Source organism: Dipteris shenzhenensis, chromosome 6 (genome assembly GCF_047967505.1).
Source record: "Dipteris shenzhenensis isolate YYH24624 ecotype China chromosome 6, Dip_SZ_1.0, whole genome shotgun sequence".
Classification (NCBI taxonomy): domain Eukaryota; kingdom Viridiplantae; phylum Streptophyta; class Polypodiopsida; order Gleicheniales; family Dipteridaceae; genus Dipteris; species Dipteris shenzhenensis.
In genome coordinates, this window is record NC_141601.1 from 4,781,770 (window position 1) to 4,805,901 (window position 24,132).

At 43.6% G+C, this 24,132-nt stretch overlaps 2 protein-coding genes across 3 annotated transcripts in view; one reads left to right on the top strand and one right to left on the bottom strand.

Annotated features, from left to right (window-relative positions):
- Positions 1-1,586: 1,586 nt before the first annotated feature.
- On the top strand, positions 1,587-4,480 carry LOC147900669 (uncharacterized). 2 transcript variants are annotated; one of them, XM_087376296.1, is made up of 7 exons: positions 1,587-1,840; positions 1,931-2,117; positions 2,189-2,401; positions 2,480-3,413; positions 3,705-3,781; positions 3,897-3,962; positions 4,055-4,480. In XM_087376296.1, the coding sequence occupies exons 1-7, from the start codon at positions 1,682-1,684 to the stop codon at positions 4,114-4,116; spliced, it is 1,698 nt and encodes a 565-aa protein (XP_087232422.1). In that variant the 5' UTR covers positions 1,587-1,681; the 3' UTR covers positions 4,117-4,480. The 2 variants fall into 2 exon arrangements, with proteins under 2 accessions (XP_087232422.1, XP_087232423.1); XM_087376297.1 differs by lacking the exon at positions 2,189-2,401.
- Positions 4,481-6,014: 1,534 nt separating this feature from the next.
- LOC147900670 (alpha/beta-Hydrolases superfamily protein) overlaps positions 6,015-24,132 on the bottom strand; it is an 18,682-nt gene continuing 564 nt past the window's right edge. Inside the window, exons 2-4 of the mRNA XM_087375777.1 lie at positions 23,765-24,086; positions 23,433-23,592; positions 6,015-6,876 (exon numbers count right to left, since the gene is read on the bottom strand). Of these exons, the coding sequence (XP_087231903.1) occupies positions 6,420-6,876; positions 23,433-23,592; positions 23,765-24,086 (939 nt within the window). The 3' untranslated portion in view covers positions 6,015-6,419. The remainder of the gene's footprint in view (positions 6,877-23,432; positions 23,593-23,764; positions 24,087-24,132) is intronic.

Consider the following 24,132-nt stretch of genomic DNA (forward strand, 5'->3'; position numbering starts at 1 on the left):
CCTCTGAAGACCAAAACCGGCCTATGGGACCTGAGCAATACAGAGAGAGAGAGAGAGAGAGAGAGAGAGAGAGAGAGAGAGAGAGAGTTTTATACCCCCTCCAGCATAGCTTGTTGGCGAGTTATCTTGGAGGGTGTCTCCAAAAATCATCTCTCCTTTATTTCTTGCACCCCTCTGACAGCTAGCCGACTAGCGATGTTGGAGGGGGTCTCTAAAAATCATTTTTCTTTTATGTTTTGGCACCTGTTTGACATAGCTCACCAATGAGCTATGCTGGAGGCGGTATAAAATTTACTTTGTTGTCTTTTATTTAAGTAATGGGGCAAAGATCCCAAGTCAATTGTTATGCTCACATGTAGTAGATCTACTTTGCTATTGCAAGATTTTGAAGTAAAAGAAGCCTATTTCTAAAATATTGAATAGACAAACTATTTTTAATGTGAAGCAATGATTCTTTGGATAGTCAAAATATTGAGGACACACTTTTGCTTTTGGAATATAGAATTAAGCATTTTTATGGCTTCATTGCTTCATCATAGGAGGTGATGATTCTTCATATGCGTCTTCAATGCACTGGAATAGAGAGCCCTAACTATTTTTCGTTTTTGAATGTGGGCTTACATTTGCATTAAAAAAAAACCATTATCATAATGCTTCACACCAAGGGAAAGATTTTGTACAATCGTTCTAGCCCGGTGGTTTCGATTAGCTCTGAGGTGAGGAGCAATATGGCAACTTATTCTTTTATATCTCTAGAGTGTCGAGCCATGTGGTGCTCCCTCATTGCAACCTTGGGGGTGTGCCTTGCCCAACACGTAATGTGGCACTTCTCCTCGCAACTTGGGGCGTGCAATGCCTAAAATGGAATGTAAAAGATTGGATGTCTCAAGTTTGAACCAAAGAGACAAAATGGTTGTATTGAATAATGTTTTTTACACTTTTAATGGAGTCTTCATTGCAAGCTTCTACTAAACTACATGGGAACTCCTTTGCAAAATCCCCTCCCAACCTTATCTATTTATACATGTGTATGTTGTAACTTATGCATTTGCTTTTGCACCTGCTCTTGTTTCCATCCCTTCCTCTCTTTTGCAACCATTGTGCCTAGCAACCATATGGTTGTCCCTTTGTGTGTGTGTGTGTCTGCACACACACACACACACACCGAGCACATACCGTTTTTGAGAAGAGAACACACGATTTATAGACCTTCAAGGAAGGAGAGGGGTACCATGTAGTTGTGTAATCATATCTTCTAGGGTCTTCATATTTCTTGAAATTCAAAAAAATTTAGGATCCCCCCTTGAGACTTGGTCATGCTACTCGTGTAGGTAAAGTGGGGTAAGCTAAGATAATTGGAAGGGTGCAATTCTTGAAAGGAAGGGAGATACATTGGAAGGCGAACGAATGTCAATAAACGGCTCCCTTGCAATGAAAAATTTGGGTTTCCCTCCGCAACGAAAAAATGGTTCCCTCCAAGGCGTTAAAGTGTGGGGTGGGTTCCCTCCATGGCCACAAAACCGAAATGTCGCATTTCCCTCCAATTCGGGGTTCAAAAATCCAACTACACCACAAGCACAAATTGCAGAGTAGAAGTAGGATGTTGGTCGTCGTTGTTCATGGAAGCTCGACCTCTCAACCGTAATTAAGCTCTAGAGGTTCATACGTTCTTGTAGCTGCCATGCCTGCCCAGAGCAGCATGCCCATGGTGGGATCTGGCACCGTCACAGATACTCAGGTTGCCTTCATGGTGGAGTGCTACCTCAGGGACAACCAATTCGCGCGAACGTTGGAGGAGTTCCGCAGCGAAGCTGCTGGAATGCTGCTGCCAATGAAGACGGTAAGCAGTGGGAGATGGATTACAAGGGAGGAGGAGAAGGAAGGAGGCCTCGGCTTTGATTGATTGATTGTTGTTGTTGTTTGTGAGCAGGTGCAGCCCAAGGGAGCTCGGAGCCTGATCGCGGTGCTCAACGAGTATGTAGTGCTCAAGGAGGAGCAAATGCAGGTTGCCAACGACAAGACTCGCCTGCATCATCTCTTCCAGGGCTTGCAAGACCTCTTGGCCATCTTCTATCAGTCCGGCAGTAGCTATGGCGATTCTCCACCTCCTCAACAAGGTAACCTTCCCTCCCCTCTTCTCTAATTCCCATCCCTTCGCATTCATCGCTCATGCTTCTCTTCGCAGCAGTTGCTGCCCTTGCTGCTGCTCCATCCGACCCTCCCTCCTCCACCTTCCAACCTCCTCTAATTCCTCCTTCCAAGCCCTCCCACAAACGCAAGAACCAGCAACATTCTCCCAGCAACAAGCTTCCCCCCGGCCCCGACCTTCCCCCCCGCGTCATCTCCCCCGATCCAACCAAGAAGCCCCGCCGTTGTTCCTCCATCTCGTCTTCCTCTCCAGGTCTGTGCTTGCCTCCTCCTTGTCCGACTTCGGATTTGTACCAGCTTGCTTGTAACTGATCTTCTTTCTTGCTCGCAGAAAGCTTTCCTCTCGGCAGCACGCCTTCCAATCAGCCAGCAAGTCGCCATCCCCACGTCATGAAGCCCACCACTCCTCCAGGAGTCGCCTCGACTGCCCAGCAGCAGCACCTCCCATCGGTCTCTCCCCAGGCATCTCCCCCAGCACCAGCCTATCGCTTAGTCTCTCCAACGCGTGCTGCTGCAACTTCTCTTCGCGGCAATGGAAACAAGACTCATGATCCTTGCACTCCACCTCCATCCTCTTCTTCCAAATTTTCATGCTCTGGTAGAATTGGGCCTGCCTCCGCGGCCACCGCAGAGGCCTCCGGAGGGTCGAAACCAAACAGCATCAACTCTCTTCAGTCACAGGATCCCTCTATGAAGCTCAGAACTGATCACACAGTTTCCAGAGCCCACCCTTCCTCTGCAACTGCCTATGGTAGAAAACGCTCTGCTCAGAAAATTCAGACTTGCACTCCCCCCATGTCCACGCAGTCACCGAGGCCCAAGCCCGTGGAAAAGAAAGCCGGAAGCAAGTGCCGATTGCTGGATTTCTCTGCCACAGGTCTTAAGGCTTCACAAGAGAATACTTCGTGCTCGTCTACCGATGTAGTGATTGATCATCGTTCTCATGTCGAAATATCAGAGGCGCAATCTCAGAGCAAATGCCCTTTAACAGACTGCTCGGCTGCGGTTCCTCAATCTTCTGGGGACAATAGCCTGTGTCCATCCAAGCTGGTAGATCTCCCTTCTTCGGCGGAATCCAAAACAGATGCGCATTCTCTGCCAGACTCCTCCATGTTGCAGGATCTTCAGCTGACAGATCTGTCCGTATTGCCCGATGGAATTTTCTTCGATGATTTTTTCAATCTGGACTTGGATGCTACCTTGATATCCGAGTTGGAGGAATTGTCCTGCATGGGTGACGATGCTCCTCCGACCAACACGAACAGGTAAAGTTGTTTAGGATGCTCTATTTTTCATTCAACTTCAGTACTCCTGCACTCGTCTGTCTGTCAAACAAGGTCTATGGACCCCTTTTTAATGAATAGTAGATGGACAGTAAGAAGCTAACATTTGAAGTCATTTAAAACAACTCGAGAATGTCAAGCTGACCAAATACAAACTCAAAACATGGAAAGAAAAAATCAACTTGCTATGCCTTGGCAGGGCCAAAAATTGTGCTATACCTTGGTTGTTGGTGTGTCTTAGCTTTTTTTAACGAGGGCCAATTCTGGATGCAGCGACAGAACGATTCTTGTCCCTCATGATCACATGGCAAAGCTCCGCGTGCTGACTAGAAAGGACATCAACCGTCCAGGTACAGAGTGCTTACATATTGTTGAATTGCAATAGAAAACATAGAATGCCGCTGTGATCTTCTGATGTTTTGTGGAGTACTCACTAAAACTTCGCTTGATTGTTCATATACGTAGATGAAGTTCCCATTGCTCTTCACGATCGTTCATACGCTTCGCCTAAGCCGAAAGCTCACTCAGCCAGTAAGGTTTCTAAGCTATATTCCACGATCCATCCTAAAACTTGAAATTTGTAGACTGCGCACTCACAACTGTCGGCTAATCTTGCTTTGCAGTTGAAGATGCGGCCGACTCAATTGATCAAGAAAACAACCCAACACTTGCAGCAGTCCACTGACTCCCGGAGCAGTCTTTTCGTGGTTTCGGCTTTCATAGCTCCAAAATAGCCTAATTAATACGAGGAACCCTTGACTTCTCTCAGATCCTGCAGGGCCTTATCACCAGTCATCGTTGTTTTGCTGGGCTTGTATCCTGTGACTGTTCTTTCTCTAAAGTTGTCACCACATACGTACTCACTGATTCAAGCGGAGAGGCCGATATAGTCCCGCATTTCGGTGGATTGTAAGTGAGCCTTTGCTTTGTGATTTGTTTTTTCTTCAGCATGTAGTGCGAGCCTAGTTCTCCATATGTGAAGGGGAGAAGTGTCTGTAGGGCAGAAGGATTTTTGCAAAATAGTTAGATTGAACATGAGACTAAACTTATTAATTCTTGTTGCAATATGTATAAATTCAATATTAAGAATGGTTGAAGGTCCTTTCGACTTATTACATACTGTTTTCATACTTTCATCATGAGAAAATGGATCGAACGTTGCCAAGGATAAACCTAATAAGCAAAATAATCTTCAAAGGTATTACACGTTGCATGTTTCATTTGGATTGAGCTTTTGCCTTTTAAATGTCACAAATAGTATTTCAATCATGGAACAAATGAAAATGTGAGCTACGAATTCAATTTAAAGAATGCATTCAATCATAGATTATATTTCTATAACTATAGTATTGTGAAAGGTGCAATTATGCCATACTAGTGCAAAAGCTTAAGCCATTGTAGAGGAAGCATCTAATTTGATTGACTTAGGATTGAGTTGGGTGGGGATCGTCTTGAGACAAATGATTATATAGAGTGTCAACCAAACACTTGAGGATGTCGAGAACATATGTTTTCATCAAGACAAATGGGGAATAAATAGTAGGGATCATCTTGAGATAAATGGGTATATAGAGTGTCAACCAACCACTTTAGGATAGTTGAGAGCATATGTTTTCATCAAGACAAAGAACATTGAACAATTAGTTTTTGGAAAGCATCCATCCACGAGATTTAGAATAGCAAATCTACAGTGGTCGAGATTCTTAAAGTACCTAGTGATGTAGATTATGTAATCTAGGTGAAAAAACATTTTCCAAGTCATTGATAGAATCAAGTAGAAAGAAAATTGAACTTTTAGAGAATTCAAGGAGTTACTTGGGATTTCTTCACATGGTTAAATTCTAAAAAAAATATGCAGAGTTGGACATACATTGGAATTATCATAGGGTTGTAAGGTGGATGTAATGTTTCATGTATTGTTGTTTAAACTCATAACTTGATTGGATGATTTACATGAGCCCCTCCTAAATTACTAGATGATTTACATGAGCCCCTCCTACATTACTAGGCAATTGTACCTCCCTCCAACAACCATTTCCTAGTATTCATTTTGAATTTGCAATATTGAATGTTGTGCATCTGATTGAAAATTTAATTCACAAGCCTATCCTCACCAAAAGAAATATGAATAGGAACAAGTTGAAAATATTATTGGAGGTTTGCTAGTAGTTATTAAGCACAAGGTTGAAACCGAAAGGATGTTTTTCTACAAATATAAGCACTTCCTTTCAAGGCACAACCGATATGGATAAAAGAACTTCCAAGTCCAATTTTTAACAGCCAAGATAGCAAATTCAAGAAAATCAATGGCATCCAAAGCTTGTGGCTCTCGCAAGGTGCACCTACCAGTAAGTCCAGCTTTGCAATTCTTCAGCATGGCAAATTACAATGTCGAACCAATCCATAAGCATCACATCAATTCTCCCATATTAGGCTCCAAAGGAAAAAAATAATCGACAATTTCTCATCAATGTAAAATTATCATGAAACATTTGCTTCTAATACTTCCCACATGCAAAAGCAGCATGCCTTATGGTAACAGAAAGGACGCTTTGCTCAGTCATAGTAGGAATCTAAAAAGACTTTTTCCAAACTAGAGTCCCCGACTAACATAAAGTACACTAATTCTTGATGTTGCATACAAAACTGAAAGAGTTGAGCACACGCTTTGATAAAAATACTTGAAGGATGACACTGGACAGGGCCTAGATGCATGTAAAGAAGTAAAAGGAGAAAAACATGTGATGGGCATAAGAAAAGGAGACACCAAAAACACTGGCAAAGGGGCTTAGAGCTGTTTAATCTCCTTGACAGTCATCCCATTATTATTACATGGCATATAACAAGCTTTGCCCAAGGAAGTTGCAGAACGTTATTCAGATTTTACTTTTCTGACTGCAGGATTTGAGGTGCTGTAATGCTGGCCTTTTTTTTTTTGAAGCAATCACCAGTATTGTCTATACACTTCGGGAAAGAATGCCCCTAGAGTCACACCAGATTAGAGAGGAATGTGTGCAGCTCATCAGAAACAACATCAGGATATTCCTCTTGTGGAAGAAGGGCACCAAATACTTCCACATATTGGGACACACCGTTGGCCCCATTCAAAGCTTCCATCTCTGCCTTTGACCGTTTTGGACATTTGTCAGCTGATATGACAAGCACGGGCACTTTTCCTTCCAGCTCTGCAAAAAGAGATAAAAATTCTTCTCTTGTTTGGACAGGATCAAGCAATCCTGTCAAGAATGCTGCAGGAGCATATCTTGCACCTTCGCGTTTTGTCAAAGCAAGTCTACTTTCCACTAAAGATGGGCTTACATTATTAGGATCTGCATAGACATGAGAAAGGTATTGCTTTTGGATGTTTTGGGGACTGCTCACCAAAAAATTGTACATCATCCAGCCCACTCCAGGAGCTTGGAGAGAGCCCCTCAACAGATTATACCTGTCAACAGATCAAGATACATTTGTTAGAAAGCAGGACCAGGCTGAACAATATTCAAGACAGGTCAACATTCTTCCAAGCCCAGTTCAAACCACAATAACATTTCAAAACCACAATAACATCAACCACTGGAAATAAGACCTAATTACTAAAGTTGCATGGCACAGTGGCATGCATATGGCCGATCAGCCACTTGACATAGCTCTTTGAATGTCCAATGCTCACAAACACGGGGCCCTTGCAGACGTGGTCTAAATTAACAAAGCTGATCAGAATTTCCAGATGCATTCTCACACAGATTAATTCAGGTTAACAGCCAAAATGACTGTAGGCATGTGCTACTATAATATTACAACAATCTAATAATATACAGCTGCTCTTTTAGCTCTTCTGTGTCAAGCAGTATTTTCTAAAGTTCCACCACCAAAACGGCCCCAAAATGGCCTCGATTCAAAAAAATAATGTTACCAAGGGCTTTGCCCTATCCCATAGCATATACTACCCTCTTGCCACACCACGAAGGGTGTACAATCTGAGACAATGCACTCTTGCACTTTTCGGCTATGCTACCTATAGAGATTTGTTCCCAAACTTGAAAAAGGAAAGCAATACTGATCCTCTTACCAAGACACCTCGAACTTGGTTTGCTTTCTTGAGCTCCTTACCACAAACCGAGCTCTGATACCATGTGAAGAGAGTGGGAGAGAAGTAAGGAGTCTCACTTGCAGCTTTCTCACATACACTGGGGGAATACACACGAAGGTGGACGTTGAAAACAGTTTTCCTCTTCTCAGTTGTGAAAGCCAAAAAAACTCTCTAAGTACAAAAGGAATAGATGAACCCTATATGTGGGTCTCAAACCAAAATCAGCTAACCTAGGTGGTATACTAACTGAGCCACTAACTAGAGTACATAAAGATAGCTGCCATCCAGCTATTATTCATGGGCGGTGTACTAACCACATCCGCAGCTAACAAGTCGGTGACATAAATGCACAACGGTCACCCTGGCATATCACGGGTGGAGCTTGATATCTCAACACCTGGAACCTCTTCTAAACCTCGGGAACCTCTTTCTAAACCTCTTTTAGCTCTTCTGTGTCAAGCAGTATTTTCCTCTTCTAAACCTCGGGAACCTCTTTTAGCTGAGAATCGTTCGGAATTGTCAGAAGCTAGAATTCTCACCCCAACCTAGTTTGTGTTTAGCCAAAATATGTTGGTGAATGTCTATACTAACGAAAAAACAGGGGAAGCTGCAGATGAGACAAAAGTAATAAGCCGTGTTAGAAATTTCAAATGATAGGACTGCTCAACCAAACTCACCTCACATACATAGCTGGTTATAAGCTTCCCACATCCAATGATTCTTCAACCAAATGTGTTTACAAGTTTTGAGTACCAACGTGAGGCTTAGTCGACACTTTCCTGTCTCAAACCCATATACCACACCCCTTTCTGTACTGCTCTATCGTTAAATCCAGCATACCAAACATAGAAGCTTATTCCACACTGCCTTGCCAAGCCAAACTTGGTGACTTCCAAGAGGTTAGACTTGAGCACTCCTGGCTAGCTCTCAACATGTGCAATGCAACTGCCAGCTAAAGGATTTGAATGTTAATGTGACAGGTCTCCAGTGGTCTTCAGAAGTAATGGACTCTCTCTTCTTCTTTTTTGGATTCAATCTGTACTGTCCTACTTTGGACCGTAGCCATAGAGGTAGATATAGATTGGATTTGAATGTTAGTGTGACAGGTCTCCAGTGGTCTTCAGCAGTAATGGACTCTCTCTCACTCTTTTTTTTTGGATTCAAACTGGACTGTCCTACTTTGGATGTAGCCATAAAGATAGATACAGATTGGATCATTATACCTTCTGGCATGGATTCTTCCAAATATGGCACCAATCCACCACTTGTTATTTATATAAGTATTGCTATAATAACAGTCATAATTACTGTTAGAGAAGGGCTCTAACAAACCCGTCCAGCAGAATCTCTCTCAAGGGATTGATCAAACTCTCTCCAATCGCTCACAAGTGCACATAGATGAGCCCAAAAAACTGGATACTATAGCAGAGATGAATGCCAAAAGGTCTCAATATATACTGGCACCGATATGGTCACTACAAGTTTTCAGTAATGACTTTCGTCCTAGCTAATTAGATGATGACTGATCTCTTTTGTTCCTATCTGGGAAACTTTTTGGTGGTTTTCTTGATGACATTACTCATGTTTAGTAAGTCATTAGAGGAGTATGAACGGCATCTCCATACCGTCTTGGATATCTCGGACAAGAGAAGTTGTACCCTAAGAAATCCAAGTGTGAATCCCTTAAGTGTAAGTTTCTTTACCTTGAACACATTATATCTGTTGATGGACTTTAAAAAGATGAAGAAAAAGTACAAGCCATAAAGAAATGGCTTGTTCCAAAAACAATTCGCCAAGTTAAACAATTTCTGCAATTTTCTAGTTTTAAACAGAGATTCTACTAAGTTTGCAGCCCCGTTGAATAATCTTCAAAAGGGAAGGAAGTAAGCCAAGTCCACCAATCCTTTGGAACAAAAAACAAAAGACAAGTTTCAGAGCTATGAAGCATTTAGAAAGCACTATGCCCATGTCAGTTTACAGCTCTACGTGTTTTTCCCTTCTGATTATGTCCAGCAAGGAATGATAACGAGAGATGAAACCGATCAAGATTATGTTGTCGTCATCCAAACCAGCACCTATAGCATAAGTACCCACTTCAAGGATAGAGGGAGTGCAGGACCGTTGGTGCAATTCAAATTCAATGTAAGAAATTTGGTGGGATTCTGTAAATCCACATTTGTTGTTCAAAACAATCACCTGACACCCAAAATGAAGATCTGAACGAAGGGGTGCCTGGATGAGGTGAAGACCCCCGTTTCCCTTGATAAATCTAGATTGCCACATGTCCTAATTCCAAGGCCATCTGCCTTGCTGCTGTCTAGGTGTCTGAGAGCTTTGGGTTCCTATCTTAGAATGCGAGGAACGTCGGGCGGGGTGGGCCGCAGGATCTGTTGGAAGATCGAAGGTCGTCTACTCCTCTGGTGTCAAAGGGCAATTAGAGGGAGCACTCCTTGACTACTCCCCCTAAGCCTAGAAGTTGTCTCACGCTCTACTCACGCCTCTATCTTGAGTCGAAGACGCCTTCTGCGATTCTTCGCAGCCTGTTTGTTTCGTTTCTTCTTTTACCAACTCTGGTCCACTTTCCTTTGAATGGCTCCCCCAGGGTGTTTGGAACTCTTGCTACTGCTGCTATTGCTTGTGAGAACGTTGATCCCTCTCTGTCTACAACTCCCTCTGCTATCTCAAATGAGCCTACAGTGGGACACGAGGGGTACGTCTCTATCCTCTAGGACGTCACGTTCCATTTGATAATTTCTTGATCGAAAATGATCTCAAACTTGAGAAATTCCATTGAGCGCGGTCTAACTTTTTACTTTCAAAAGCTATTGGTCAAGCCTTTTTTAAAGTACCGTCCCAACAACAAAATTAGTGGCGTTTATTTCACCTGAATGCTTTTATTGGAATCCACTAGCTTTAAGACACCTATTGCTACTTTTGACTTTTCAAAACTCTTCCTTTGAGGTTTCATCCCATATAGAGGTACTATCCGTCATCGAAACAACTATTTTAGCGAACTGTTGGATGAATCTCCTATGAAATCCATAGAAACCTAAGAATATATGTAACTCCTATAGGTTTGTAGGATATTGCCATTCCAATATGACCCTTACCTTTTCAAGATCCATGCAAATCCCTTGTTGGGGTATAGTATTTCCCAAGTACCTCACTTCTTTAAATAAAATCACAATAAAAAATAAGTATCCTTATGATGTGCTCTTTAATCATATTTTAGCAAAATTGACTTAAGATCAAGATATCACCAAGTACGAATTAGAGAAGAGGATGTTTTTTGTACTAGATATGGGCATTATAAATTTATATCAATGCATAGAACCATCTTTTTTCTTTAGTAAATATACTAGTGAAGACTAAGGTAAGCTATTTGGTTGAATTTAGCCTTTTCTAAGATATTCAATTAGCTGTCTTTCTACCTCATGTTCTTTCATGTGACTAAGTCTATAAGGGGATTTATAGACAGGAGTAGATCAATGAAATATATCTATTTTATGATCTACTTCTCTCATAGGGGGTAATCCATTCAACAATGGGTGTCATCTTTTCTGAGCAAAAACCTCCGAGCAGCCGAGTGGACAAAAATTTCATATTTCTATATACCTAGATGAATCCAGGAACATTCCCAAACTCATCCTCTAAAAACACAACATAGTGCAGTTTCAATCTCATGATAGTCACTCACAAGGTTGAAAACCATAAACTCCATCATGCATAGCAGGGACTAGCTACTATGACATCCCCACTCACATCATCAGCGCCCAACAGTGGGTGTAGACCATAGTATAAAAATATGCTCTCACACATACAAATCCACACACCCACACATACTTGAGCATCAATTTATACAAAGTCTTCGTACTGAGTTTCTGTCGGCACTCCGGAGGTGAAGGGCAGACTCAGCCATGATGAAGGCTAGCACTAAAGGAGAAATTTTATATTTCTACTTCAAAAAAAGGCAAATTAGGGTATGTTACTAAAAAACTCTTTCTTAGAGAAACTATATGTTTTAGTTAATTACAAAAAAAACACATTTCCAATTCAAACGAGAATGTCTATTGTCTCCATAGATCTTGGCACAACTTCATCTAATAATGACAATGATGTTAGGCATGGTGGATATTGGGATGGAAAGGATTTTGAAAAAACCCACGTGTAGAGTAGGTTTCTCATAAAAAATCCCCACAACTCCTATTTGATAGGGGAGTATACTTGAAGAAAACCTCTCATAACTCCTTTTCATGGGGGGTTTCTCTAAAGAAACTCAGTTGAAGGAAGCACTTTCATCGTGAAACGCTCTCATCACCCCTCTTCATGGAGGGTTTCTCCAAAGAAAGCCCTTTGTAGGAAGCCTTCCAAGGTAGTTTCGTCGGTAAAACTATCTTGGACAACATTTTTTAAAAATGTCATAACTTTCACATCCAATGTCTAAATATAGTCATTTAGCCACTCAAATCGAACGAGAAAGGCCGTTTGAGCACATTTATAAGGTTATAAGTTATAAATTATATAATTAAGAGTCTTAAATTCTGAGTTTAGAGTATAAAAATAGTCATAACATATAGTCAGTCTTAGTAGATTTTTCACTTTTTAGTGAAATAATCATTAATTCTCATTGATAAAGCCTCTGATGAGAGCCACAAAAGTGATAAGAAAACTCTATGGAGAGAAGGTATAATAAGGTATGGTTTGATGGAAGGGTATTTAATTATTGGGTCATTATTTTTGCCTTGGTTTTTCATGCTTTCTAATTATGCTTGCTTAATAGAATAGACATTCTGTAAAATTTGTTCTACTAAACACGCTAGAAATAGCTAACAAATTGCGTTCTACTAAACACTCCACATTGAAAATGAAGAGATAGAATGGATTTCTAAGTTAGTTTCTCTACTAAATACTCCTTGAGTGTATTGTTGATCGCTCATAACACCTCGCTCATATGATTTTGCTCAAAGGAAATGCAACTCCCATCAAGCAAATCATATGGAAAATATCTTTAAATTTAACCATTAAATCATTAAAAGAAGCTTTATGGTCTTCAACAACATGAAGTAAATGTTCACTTCTTTAAGATGCATAATAAATAAAATCATGTACAAAAGTGAGTTGATAAATATATACCTCTCATTCTTTTTAATGTAGAAGATGTTCCAATTACATCAAACAATAAGTAGAGAATGAGATACATCCTGTTTCCCCTGAATCTGGGAGACTCTACCATGTTCTTCAAAGATGATACTTATTTAAATAACTCTGTTGCAAGCTATGCCAAAGACTATAAAGCCGTTCTCGACCTGGAACATTTGTTCTGAAGAGATGCATAATTTGGCATCCTGATAGCCTTGAATATCCAGCTCTATAGCATGTATCATGGTGTCCCAAATTTTCTTATCACTACCCTTTGCAAAAGAGATCACATATATCTAGATAAATCTAGGAACATGCCCAAACTCATCCTCTAAAAACACAACATGGTGCAATTTCAATCTCATGATATTCACTCGTAACGTTGAAAACCATAAACTCCATCACACATAGCAAGGACTAGCTATTATGACATCCCCATTGACGTCATCAGCGCCCAATAGTGGGTGTAGACCCATAGTATAAACATATGCTCTCACACATACAAATCCACACACCCACACTGTTAGAAAGTACCCAACAGAGGGTACACGCAGCGGAAGACTTATAGTAATGCCCAGGAGCCCCCACAGTGTGCGGTGTGGGTGTGGAATCACAGACTTATTGACTTATGTGCATACAATAGGTGTGCAGACTCATCAATAGACAATGAACCAACCAGATAGAGAAACCACCAAAAAATATATATTTCCATCCACAAATATGGACACAATACAAAAGAGACAGATCCAGAGTCCCACCAATGGTGTGGTCGTTTGATCTTACCACAAGGTAGTTCTCCTATCTGCTGGCTATCTCTAGACTCGAGTCCGCGTGCTCCACCTCGAGCATAAGTAGACTTTCCGTCTAGATCACAACACCTTGCTGCCCTGAGAGACAGCCAAGGTTCAGCCCTTGAGAGCTCAGTCTGCAGCACACCTTCTACTCTCCTTCACCTCCAAGATGAGGCCCAAGAAAATGCCTTCTGGCTGCTCCTGTCTGCTGCTGGTTCTGCTGAACTGTTGGATGTGAAATGAGGCCCAGGGCCTCTCCTTTTATAGGCCCCAAGGGGGCTGGCCGACCAGCCTGTTACAGACTGGCCGACCAGTCTGTGGCTGGTCCAGCCCTAAAAGGGCACACTCCCCAGGGCTTTTGGCCCAAACTTCCAGGGCCCTTTGGCCCTCCATTCAAGGCAGGTATCCAGCCTATAAAAGGCCTGCCTTCTGCCCACTGACAGCCACATTTCCTGCTGCATATCAGGGCCTGCACATCCTGCCATATCTGCGCCTCTGCCAGGTCCTCTTCCCAGCCACGTGTCCTGCGCCATACACCTGTACTTCCTACTGTCCTGACCCGCCTGTACTGCGCCATTATTAGGGTCTGTTGCAGGCCCTTCACCTGCCCACTACCCTTGCCATGCTGATGCCATCTGCAGGTTCCAATTCTGTGAGGTGCTGCCCATATGGCAGCCCCCTCTCTTTCTTCTCTCTTGGGCACATCCTGCCCTAGATCTCCCTCCCCCACGCACTCCTCATTTGGGGGCTTACAGATGGGGAGGTGACCTTTCCAACACCCCCTCTCACCGACACATCTCGGCCCAATGCCAACACGTCAACGAAAATGCTCCAGTAACTTCCTGGTCGTAGTCCTCTGGAACCTTTCGGTGTCGAAATCTTTTCCTGGCTTTTCATCCAGTGGCTCCTGCTCCACCAGGTCCAGTTCCGCTTCCGCACACCATCCTGGTACACAGGTCCATCTTTGGTAGCACCTACTGGTACCACCTCCTTTAGTCATGTTCCCGCCTCTGAACTCGAGCAATCTAGCCATCACGATCTTCCAGTCGTTCCCCTCATAATGAGTGAACAACCTGGAGTCTTCCAAGCACCATGCTCTGAGGATCTGTTTCAACCCATCCTTCCTTTGGCAAGGTCTGCAACCAATGAATATTTCCAGAGAACCTGGACCATGAACTCTCGCTGAGTTCTCAAGCAGGTACTCTTCTGGCTTCAGTACTCTTTGTCCATCACCTTCTAGCAATGTGCGTCCAAGATTTGAAGAAGCACCAATACTTCCCCTTCTGCCTTCGAAGAAGGCCAATTCCTTCCAATCTCTTATTACCTGAGACAAATGAAGAGCAGAGTCTCTCCATAGCATGCTATAAAGGCTCAAATGCAGAATATGAAATACATACCAAACTGTTGTACTGCCTGAATGTTCGCTCTGAAAGCAAACTCTCATTGAGGCACCCACCAAGTGCTTGTGTAATCCTGTATTGTCCCCTTCTGAACTCTAGCATCCATCTGACCATGAGACCCCAGGGCCTTCCATGGAATCCACCCTCGTGTCGTGTCAACAGCCACACACCTGGAAGGTACCAAGCGCTCCATGCTGTCCTTCACCTTCACAAAGGCATTTGACTCCTTGTCGACCCACATCTCTATGTCAGACATCCGTACTGTGATTTGTGGATCAACATATCTGACCTCGGTAACACACGGTGATGTCACCAGGAACAACTCTTCGATTACCACATTTGCTTTGGCCTTTCCCTCTGAATCTGAGTTAGACTCCTTGTTGTTTTTCAGATCCGCCTTTTTCTTTCTGCAGCCCTTTGCAAAATGTCCGGGCGTATCACAATAGAAACACTTCTTCTTGTGCTTTCTCTTCGAAGTCCCCTCGTCGTCAGAGTCGTCTTTATTGGACTTGCCACCATTAGGCTTGCCCTTTCCTTTACCAGCGGAATCCTTCACCAGCATCGCCTTGTCATCTTTATCCTCGTTGTAGAGCTTCTCTCGAGCTTCCTCCTGTAGCAGTAATGGACACAACTCCTCAAATGTCAGAGGTTTGGTCCTCTGTCCTACTGTCATAGCCGTAACAAAGCTCTTGAAACTCCGAGGCAGTCTTCTCAGTACCATCAAGGCCAGATGGCATGAGTCTGTCTTCTGACCAATTGCCGCCAGCTGATCCCGCACCACCTTGACCTTCGTCAAATGGCTATGTACCGTATCTAGAGTTGATGCTGAAGAAGCACAATCCGGGAGGTATTGTCTGTCTCGTACACATCCTTCAGGGTGGCCCACACCTCTACTGATGTCTCGGCCAGTTGGATATGCAGAAGAACGGAGTCCGCCATAGTCCCTATGATTATTGCCAGGGCATGAGAGACTCCTCTCCCGTGGTCAGCTTCCACAACTTCCGAGCCACTAAATGACTCCGGATCTTCGCTTTCCAGATCGGGTAATTAGTCCCGTCCAGGTTCCCAGACTCTCAAAAATTAGGGATAGTGAAAGAGAGAAAACTGGGGGAGGAGGAAGGGAAAGCAGGGGCTGAAGAGACTGTAGAGGTCGACATCTCTGCTGTTTATACCACACAGCAAAGTCAACCAAACTCAATTTCAGTATACCAGAACTCTGAATGCACCTGACTGAACCTGAGTAACCCTCCTTCTCGCAAGGGCACAATCCTCCAGTCGTGGAAGTCGATTCCCTAGAGCTTCTGAATCAGGGTCGTCCTTCAGCAAGGTCCCTGCCTTCAAGCTCCCACACCTGTGAGCCGCCTACTTGGGCTCTGATACCATGTTAGAAAGTACCCAACAGAGGGTACACGCAGCGGAAGACTTATAGTAATGCCCAGGAGCTCACACAGTGCGGTGTGGGTGTGGAATCACAAACTTCTTGACTTATGTGCATACAATAGGTGTGCAGACTCATCAATAGACAATGAACCAACCAGATAGAGAAACCACCAAAAAATATATATTTCCGTCCACAAATATGGACACAATACAAAAGAGACAGATCCAGAGTCCCACCAATGGTGTGGTCCTCTGATCTTACCACAAGGTACTTCTCCTATCTGCTGGCTATCTCTAGACTCGAGTCCGCGTGCTCCACCTCGAGCGTAAGTAGACTTTCCGTCTAGATCACAACACCTTGCTGCCCCGAGAGACAACCAAGGTTCAGCCCTTGAGAGCTCAGTCTGCAGCACACCTTCTACTCTCCTTCACCTCCAAGATGAGGCCTAAGAAAATGCCTTCTGGCTGCTCCTGCCTGCTGCTGGTTCTGCTGAACTGTTGGATGTGAAATTAGGCCCAGGGCCTCTCCTTTTATAGGCCCCAAGGGGGCTGGCAAAAAAACCGACCAGCCTGTTACAGACTGGCCGACCAGTCTGTGGCTGGTCCAGCCCTAAAAGGGCACACTCCCCAGAGCTTTTGGCCCAAACTTCCAGGGCCCTTTGGCCCTCCATTCAAGGCAGGTATCCAGCCTATAAAAGGCCTGCCTTCTGCCCACTGACAGCCACATTTCCTGCTGCATATCAGGGCCTGCACATCCTGCCATATCTGCGCCTCTGCCAGGTCCTCTTCCCAGCCACGTGTCCTGCACCGTACACCTATATTTCCTGCTGTCCTGACCCGCCTGTACTGCGCCATTATTAGGGTCTGTTGCAGGCCCTTCACCTGCCCACTACCCTTGCCATGCTGATGCCATCTGCAGGTTCCAATTCTGTGAGGTGCTGCCCATATGGCAGCCCCCTCTCTTTCTTCTCTCTTGGGCACATCCTTCCCTAGGTCTCCCTCCCCCACGCACTCCTCATTTGGGGGCTTACAGATGGGGAGGTGACCTTTCCAACACACACATACTTGAGCATCCATTTATACAAAGTCTTTGTACTGAGTTTTTGTCGGCACTTCGGAGGTGGACAGACTCAGCAATGACAAAGGTACATACCTTTGTAAGACTAGAATAAGTCCAATCATACAAATTTAAATTTTTTGTTGTTCTAAAGACCAAAAATCTACACAAAAAATAAAAAGAAAAATGAAAGAGAAGAAAATAAAATTATTTAAAAAATAAAAAAAGGGAAAATGAAAGAGAAGAAAAAAGAGGTGAATAAAAACTTGTATGAAAAACAAAAGGAAGACATACTTAACAAGTAAAGCAACACTTATGTCGTCATCAATGCCCAAGCATAAGTAGCTATACTGGGTTTCTAAAGACCTGCGGAGTCTCTTTGGCTAATAAAAAAGTAGTCCAGAATCTATTCATTCAAGCTACAACCGCTTGTGATGACTAAATGGTTTAATTTTAGTCTCTCCCAGACGAGCATCTAAATCAAGTTGATAGAGCAACACAACACTTAAAATAGAAGGAATTGTCGCAATATTTGCAGGCCGTAACATGGACGAAAACTTCACAAGGTGAAATTTGCATGTCCACTAATATAGTAGAAGCATATATCTAGCTGATAGAGCAACACAACACTTAAAATAGAAGGAATTATCGCAATATTAGTAGGCCATAACATGGACGAAAACGTCACAAGGTGAAATTTGCATGTCCACTAATACGGTAGAAGCATATATCTAGATGAATCCAGGAACATGTCCAAACTCATCCTCTAAAAACACAACATAGTCGAGTTTCAATCTCATCATAGTCACTCATAAGGTTGAAAACCATAAACTCCATCATGCATAGCAGGGACTAGCTACTATGACATCCCCACTAACATCATCAGTGCCCAACAGTGGGTGTAGACCATAGTATAAACATATGCTCTCACACATACAAATCCACACACCCACACATACTTGAGCATCCATACAAAGTCTTTGTACTGAGTTTCTGTCGGCACTCTAGAGGTGAAGGGCAGACTTCAATTTCTTAACTAATGAGTAGTTTAAGAAATGATGTGTGATACTATAATTGACCATAATCTTTACTTTTTTGGTCACTAATTTTCGATGCATCCTCACTAAATCATGAGGACCAAAAGTGGACTGCCACATTGTTGATGACAGACAATCCTCATGATAAACCTCTACTTTGGTGTACTGTTTAGTATGTTTAAGCAGTAATATGTGCATAGCGCGTGGTCGTTTTTGTAGAGGTTTATTTAGGGATTTATTTCTAGGGCAATTTCAAGCAAAATGATCTTTGCCTAGATATTTAAAGCAAAGATTTTCTTGCTTCGCCTTTCTCATAATCCTCTCTTTTCAAAAGAGGGTATCTTTGTGTTTGAAGTTTCTTGGACTCTGCCTGAGAAGCCTCTTGCTTAAATTGCCCATTCTTTTTCAAATTGAAAAATTTATTGAATATGAGTAAGGACTGCCTCCCTATAATTGGCTATGTATTGGACTAAAAATTCTTTAAGAAAATCTTGTTCAAAATCAACCCAATATATTGTTATCTTATCAGTTTTCCTAAGGCTCATCCATTATTTATACTTTTATTTCTAAGGGAAAGACTAGCTTCCACGACTTGATTTCCATGACATTTTTGCAAGAAAGTGTATAGCATCCTTGTTTCTTTCTTTTTCATTCCCATTGGAAATTGGTGGCTTTAGGTTCTTGAAAATATTCGAGGTTTCTCTAGGGCCAGACGTAGAAGCCTTAAATTGGCGTGGAGTTGGTGTTTTTATCACAGGAGTTACCGATTGAGAGTCGGATAACTTAGAGATGGCTTCAATTAGATTTTTTAATGTGTCAATAATAGACTCCAATCGAGTTTCTACATTTAGTGTTTGGTATTCTAATTTTGTTAATTCCAAGTAAGGAATTCCATAATCACTGTAGTCTACTTCCTAAACGTCCATGTACTTCTCTTGTGTATCCTCTCCACCAATTGCCTTTTCTTTCCTAGCCCTTTTCTCACTCAATAATTATTCTTTCTCTCTTTGGACTCGTCATCATGAAATGATATTTTTTCAGAAACCATAAAGCAAAAAGCTTTATCAAAGAAAAAACAATGCAAAGTCCAATTCCCTGTTATTTGCTCGACATCTTGGAATTCGAATTTGAATCTGTCCTTGCGATGCACCAAATTTTAATTTTTTGATCCCGCTCTTGTTAGAGACTCACTGTGCCCACCTGTGAGCCCCCGATTTGAGGGGACAAGGGGCAGTGAGAGGTAGGAGGGCTGGGAAAGAGAGACCCAGGCTGACATCATAGGCAACCAGAACACGGGCTGGTTGCTGCCTGCAACAGCAGAGAAATAGGGGGGCCTTGTGCCTCCCTTGGAGGCGTCTACAGTCCCATGGACTGGCTGCACAGTCACCCTTTTATAGGGGCCTGTGGCAGGGCCAGTCGGCCCAACCAGGGCCAACCCTGGTCGGATTTCCAGGGCAGTCTGGTCGGCCACCAGACAGGGTACCGACCCTGCTGGTCAGCCAACCCAGAGGGCCTGGGCAGTGCCTATAAAAGGCCCACTCCTTGTTTCATTCCAGCATCCAGTGCAGGACAGAAAGCCTCCTTCCTAGGCTGTGCTGTGCACTCAGAGCTGGTTCAGTTTGACAGAGAGAGTTCCATCAGTTCTCCTCAGCACTTGGGTATTGCTCCCTTGGAGCCAGTTTCTGCCCACCATCCGGTGGATGAATATACTCTTTCTCTCTCTCTGTTTAAGTTATCTCTGAGTGAGTGTTTATTGCATCTGTGATCAGTTATCTGAGTTGAGTTATCTGTGATCAGTTATCTGAGTTGAGTGTGTGGGAAGAGTGGGAGAGATCTTGGGTGGAGGTTTGAGTGATTCATTCCCTCCTATTCTCCAACAGCTCTTCCATGCCGATTCACTAAATCTAGATCTCTTTGATTTCGATCTTTGGTCCTTTACTTGAAGTCGACAAGGTTGGAGAGAGAAAAGATGGAACCTTGGTTTTTTTGTTCTTGATGACATGGTTATTTTTACAAAGTTTCTGACCTTTGTGTGACCTGGCAGAACCCTTAAATCTTCTTGTCTTTGAATTTACACCTTCACAAAACATCGAATTGTCAGCAGCAACTCTCCGGGATCCTTGATGTTCCCCTCTCCATTACCGATTTCCTCTTTTACAACCTGTGCAACTGCTTTTTGAAGCATTTTTTAACCTTTGTAGGTAGCCCAAGCTATTCCGTGTCCCTTCAGCCTGCTCTCTTCTCACTGACTGCGTTTGTTCTTCACCTTTACTTTCACTAATATATTCCTATTTCCAAACAGTGTTGGACACTGTTATTGAGTTGGGTATAGGAATCTTCATTTACTTCCAGCCCGGTACAAAAGCCAGCATAAATATTATGGAAAAGCTTTGATCACAGTGCACTATGCCTACATGCCTTTGCTGATAGGATGGCTCGGTATAGCTGATCCTTAGCTACTGCTGGTGGCCTTGAACCGCTCCCAGCTGAGACAGCAAGGGCTGCTTGGAGAGGGCTGAAGGTTGCTGTATCTTCTGACTGACTTGCTACACCAATTGGTGTTGGAAAAACGAGGTCTTGGTCTCGAAGACTCTTACATTTGGTCGACTAGATGGCGTACTGCAGCAGAAAGCAAGTGCCAGACACTGACCTCTGAATAATTGATGCCACACTGTTTTCCAAGAAAACCTGAGATTTCTAAGACTCAGATGCCACACGGGTCCCAGTAACAATGGAATCCATCATTCGATTCACCTCGCTCTGATACCAATGAAACATTGAGGAAAGAGGGCTCTACATTCCATAAACCTCCCAGCCTCGGATTCCAGCATTGAGCTTATGCTGTGTTCCCACATGAGATCCCCCGACCTCCTTCCTTTTCCAGACTCCTCACCTGAACCCAGTGATTGCCACTTGGGACTCTTTTGGGTGCCACATATCCAATTAAGGACCTTCCTTACCTCTTTGAGCCTTACCATTGTACCCCTTAAACTATTGCCTAGGCCTAGGTCTAACCATAGGCCATAGTCCTTTACCTACAATGGTACTCTACTGACAGTGACACCAACCATTAATGTCTCATCCTTGCAACCACTACTGAGCCTTCTCTCACCATAACCAAGCCACGTGCTTCCATGATTATGGCTGATGTAACAAAGACCACTCACCCCAGTCCCAATGTACCTCTCAGAGCAAGTGACCCTCCCAAAGCCATAAATCCGGTAAATTCACTTTAACGGGTCAAGGGTCTATGGCCCAGCTTTCCTGATGATGCCCAACCCATTTGATCCTTTGCTACTCCAATGAATCAAAGCTCCATTATCCCTTGGAACTGAATCACCCAGCTCTGACTCTAACAATAGTAGACAGCCCAAGGTTAAGCTATTAAAAGATCACATGTCATAAGCCATGGCACCCTTGTCTTGGAAAATTGGCCAAACCATCGAGTGGATACGACGCATTTGACGCCTTGAAGGTGCTCCTCCAACTCCTTTGGAAGCTAGCTCCAAGCTCCTAAAGAACGGGAAGTCCACAATCCCATTCTGCCCAATTGATGTGGGTATGGGAGACATAGCATGTGCCCCTCTTGGCCATGAATCTCAGGGTGCCAAATCCAAGGCTGACGCTAAAACTCCTCATTTCACTAACGGCTGGCCCAAAAAAGACTATTTGAGAGGTGCCACCACACCCTCATCAAGCTCTTCATCAAGGGCGATCACTTTTCCGCTAAGAGAGCCCCTATGAAAATTCAATGGTGCCCCTATTGCCATTCTTGAGAAAGGGGTGTTCCCTAGAAGCCCATTCAATGGTGCCATTCTTGTGAAAGGGGTGTTCCCTAGAAGCCCCTGCTAGAGCAAAAGTTTCTAGGGCTCTAGGGTAAGTCCTCAAACAATGAGCTTGTCCCCTCTGCTCTGCATCTACGGGTTGATGATGTCCAAGTCGCCCTCTACCAATGACAAGATGGCGGTCTGCCAAGCAATCCATTCTTGAGTATTCTATGTGCCGTTAGATCCTACCCAAAGAAGTTGCACACCAATCTCTTATGCTCTTCCATACAACCTCTATGAAAGCACCAGCATAGCGCGATGTACCAAGCCATGGATAAAACCATTACACGTTTGGTCCTGAGGATTCATCTAAAGCCAAAATCAATTTCTATCATTGTGAGGAAGCCACCTAATTTGTTCCAATCAATCGTGGTCCCTAATGCCTGAAGTAAATCTTAGCAACTACCGCACCCTCTCCAAACTGGTTGTTCGTGTCCTCCCCAAATAAGGCCATGCCATCAGCAAACTACAAGTCCAAGAGCTCCTCCTCTTGCTGAATCCGGAGATGCATGCCAGTCAAGCTAGCCCCCTACAAGCTAAGGAAACAACCCAAGGCCTCCGCCATGAACAAAAAAAGAAAAGGCACCACAGGGCAGCCTTGACGTATCCAACATTAGAGAGAGAAGACCTCCCTCGTGTGACCGGATATCAGCATCTGGTCAGGGCTGCCTACGTAGAAAGCAAAGACCTTGTGTATACACTGCTCTAAGTAGCTCTACTGGTCCCCTCCACGAAGGCCCAATCCACCTTGTCAAATGGGAAGGTAAGATGGGAAGGCAGCGATTCTATTCCAACAGCCCCTCTCACCAACCCATAGTGGGCCAACACCCTTGTGTCGATGCAGATGCTCCATCGGCTCCAATAGAGAAGCTCTCAAGAACAAGTCGAAGGCATCCTTGAGCTTTGGTAGAACTTGTGGGCACCCAAGAACTTGTCTTTTTCATTTCGGCATCTCGTTATGCTTTTGTACTTGGTCAATTAGCCTGACCATGCATGTGAGGCGAAGAAAATATCTTGCATGTTACAAGAAAAGAGACAACAGAGAGTGGGGGGAAAGGAATTTAATTGTCCACAACTGTGATTATGAGAGTAATCCAAAGGCTAACTCGATACTCAATATATGAAGATTAGAAGTGAACGCAATTCAAGGGAGAAGATTATGTTTCTTTAGTACATATTGCTGCCCTTACACACTTGAATCTTTTCGAAAAACCCGGACCACTTGAATAGAACCTTCGACAAGGAGAAGAAAAACAATAAACACTAAGCACAAAGTAAACCTGCTTTGCATATCAGGCCCTCGACCAAAGACTATGGGCATTGGGCCTGCCCAAGTAGGAGCTACAGCTGCAATCGCACGAGCCTGGATCAATCCCTTCGCGACTGCACGAGCAGCCGTGCTTGCTGCATGGCCACCTCCAACTAGGAATGGAGGGTCCTCTGTTCACGTGGATGTCAAATCAGTCAATTATGAAATACAGGTATCAAATTAAATGCCACACGATTTTTCTACAATATGCTCGCGATGTCACCGTCATGGAACTGTTCCGGCCCGAAAGAGAGTCACACACGTGTGTCTGTGTAGCCAGAGAGAGAGCGAGAGAGAGATTACCGGATCCTTTAAGGGGGCCATCTTGGGCAGATACCACATCCCGAAGAAATGCTTCGAGCATATTTGCTGTGTAATCCAATCGTGGCCTGTCAGAAAGCCCAAACCCAGGCCAGTCAACTATCACTATGCGCCACCGTGCTCCTCCTTCCCGGTTTAACAAATTCTGAGCAACAGCACGCCACTCCTCTGTTGTGCTGACATCAGAGATAGTTGGAAGGAGCAAGAGATTCTGCAAGGATCCAGAGCTTGAAGCGACGTGCTCCTCATAGTAGATTTTTAGAACCGAGTTCCCATAATTCCAACCCCATGTGCCTGTGTGTAACTGCATTCATAGAGAAACAAGAGAGCGTGAATGCTGAAGCGCATTG

Bases quoted from the DNA above. Each gene is read 5' to 3' on its own strand.
- LOC147900669 (XM_087376296.1), top strand. From the start codon at position 1,682: ATGCCTGCCCAGAGCAGCATGCCCATGGTGGGATCTGGCACCGTCACA. The intron at 2,118-2,188 runs GTAACCTTCCCT...TCTTCGCAGCAG, and splicing joins TTCTCCACCTCCTCAACAAG to TTGCTGCCCTTGCTGCTGCT. The intron at 3,782-3,896 runs GTACAGAGTGCT...TCATATACGTAG, and splicing joins AAAGGACATCAACCGTCCAG to ATGAAGTTCCCATTGCTCTT.